Source organism: Morone saxatilis, unplaced genomic scaffold (genome assembly GCF_004916995.1).
Source record: "Morone saxatilis isolate NCDOM2014 unplaced genomic scaffold, NCSU_SB_2.0 Contig12, whole genome shotgun sequence".
NCBI lineage: Eukaryota > Metazoa > Chordata > Actinopteri > Moronidae > Morone > Morone saxatilis.
This window is the reverse complement of record NW_023339674.1, coordinates 14,227,402-14,229,651: the sequence shown is the minus strand read 5'-3', so window position 1 is coordinate 14,229,651 and position 2,250 is coordinate 14,227,402. Positions and strand designations below refer to the sequence as shown.

At 41.3% G+C, this 2,250-nt stretch overlaps 1 protein-coding gene across 1 annotated transcript in view; it reads left to right on the top strand.

The window, feature by feature from the left end:
* The window catches only part of arhgef18b (rho/rac guanine nucleotide exchange factor (GEF) 18b), a gene marked incomplete in the record, with an annotated part of 42,893 nt that overhangs the window by 7,788 nt on the left and 32,855 nt on the right, over positions 1-2,250 (top strand). Inside the window, 3 exon segments of the mRNA XM_035653641.1 lie at positions 655-729; positions 1,240-1,348; positions 1,633-1,819. Coding sequence (XP_035509534.1) covers positions 655-729; positions 1,240-1,348; positions 1,633-1,819 — 371 coding nt within the window.

The window sequence follows — 2,250 nt, the reverse complement described above, 5'->3', positions numbered from 1 at the left end:
TGTGTGTGTGTGTGTAAAGTATATGTGTGCTCTGGAAATTGTGTGGACACAGCAGACAAGGGAGGATTCGTCTCTAAATCGCAGTTTGACACCTAGCTCCCAGCAGTCTCGCCCTCTCCTCCTCTCCTCTCCTCTCCTTTCCTCTCTCCTTCTCTCCCTCTCCCCTCCTTTCCTCTCCTCCTCACAGCCCCCACTCAGCCACAGTGTCTTGTTTGTCTTAGGCTGATGGTACAGAAAGTTCTGCAGGAGCTAAAGCTGTACCATGGGTAAGTAAACAGGAGAGGGAGGTCTGCTTGCTTCAACCACTGCTCAAACGCCATCCTAGTGTTCAGAGCAGCAGCAGAGCCAGATTGTGTGTGTACATGTATGTGCATGCATGATTTTGGCATGTGTGTTTGCATGTGCCTGGATGTGCACTGAAACACTTTTCCATAACTGAATTATCCCTGGAAAGGGCTTGTGGATTTTTTTTTTGATGTCACAAAATCATTAGTTACAGTAAGTGAGATAAGTAAGTGCATTGCTGGCTAAACCACAATATACTGTCAGATTCTTTACTTGTTTCTACACTATTCACTTGTGCTGTGATAAAAGTGTTTACAGTAATATTTGAGTCTCATGCAAAACTGAAATTATTTCATTGTTTCTCCACAGAGTGAAGCAGAGGAACAACAGATCAGACACCAAAGAGAAAGGAAATGTCACCTGGTATGAGTTCCTCTCTTATGAGTAAGTATTGTGCCCATCACTGTTCCTTTATCACTAAATTGCAAATGTTTTTTTGAAATGTTTCACATTCATGAACGTTTTGGAAGAAAATAAACATTTCCACAGAATTGAGCACTCAGTAGTTGTTTACTATGTGTCTTGTCTATTTGCATAGAGGTGCTTTATTGGCAATCTATGACGGGAGGTCAAAACCAAGAGGGGTAAAACATCAAGTGTCTGTACAGTGAAAGATGATCTTGGTTCTGCAATAATTCAGTTGCCTTTCATGGAAACAATCCAATTACATTTCTCATCACTGCAGCTTTAACTATTCAACAAAATCAGCAGTTTTCCATATTAGTTTCTTGTGAGTTGACAATCACAGAGCATGCCAATTATGATACAAGTCATATAACTTGCACAAGATAAACACTGTACAATCTCTTAATGATTATTAAATATGAGTACGAGATGATTTAATTCCAAACCATAGAGGTGTTTCTGTATGTCTGCTGTTTCTTCCTCGACCAGGAATGAGGACGAGGAGGATCGAACAGAGAAGGTGGAGAAAGGCACCAAGGTGAAGAGGACTCTCAGCTCTCTGAGGAACAGGATGACGGGCTCCTTTAATAAAGATAAGGTAAACTGATACCACAGACACATGGTACACAAAGCCACTTTGAACTCAGTGCAATATAACATGCTGCCTGAACTGCAATGCATATAATGACCTATTACAGCTAATAATTAGCTAAAAATGCTCCATCACATTTTAACCTCTAATGTGAAATCTACCTACACATATCCTGTCTCTGATGCGGTTATGTGATGTCATTCACACCCATGCAACAAGTACCACACTGAAAGAGAACACACACATTTGCATATAAAAACTCTGTGTTTGCTTTTCTTGTTCCTCTGCAGGGTAAGAACAGAGAAAAAGAGCAGCAGAAAGAAAAGGGGAAGGAGGCCAAAGAGAAAGTGTACGGCAGCAGCAACAGCAGCAGAAGCAGCAGTGGGCATTTTTTGGTGCCAGGCTCTTTCTCCAGCTGTGCCACTTGCTCACTGTGCAGCAAGACCCTGCAGAAAAAGCATGGCCTGCAGTGCATGAGTGAGTAACACCACAGCCACAGGTGTACACACACCCACGCTTGCTCTCAGCCTGACACACATGTGCACATGTGCTCCACTCACACACAACTTCACATCTATTTATTCCCATGCTGTTGCACGTATGCTTACTCACCCACTTATAGGAACAAACAGAGCCCCCCCCACACACACACACACACACACACACAACCAGAAAGAAACTGTGAAAAATCATAAAGAAAACACTCAAATATTGTTTTTAGTGACTATTTATGTTCTTTTAATACACATAATTGTTATTCGGCTGATTACAGCATTAGAAAGACATTAAAACAAGTGTTTTCATTTTGTCTTCACAGCTATAATGTAACAACCAAGAAAGTGATGATTACAGTAGATACTGTTCTTAGTATTGACTGTGGCTTTTCTTTTGCACCTTTCTGCTGAAAA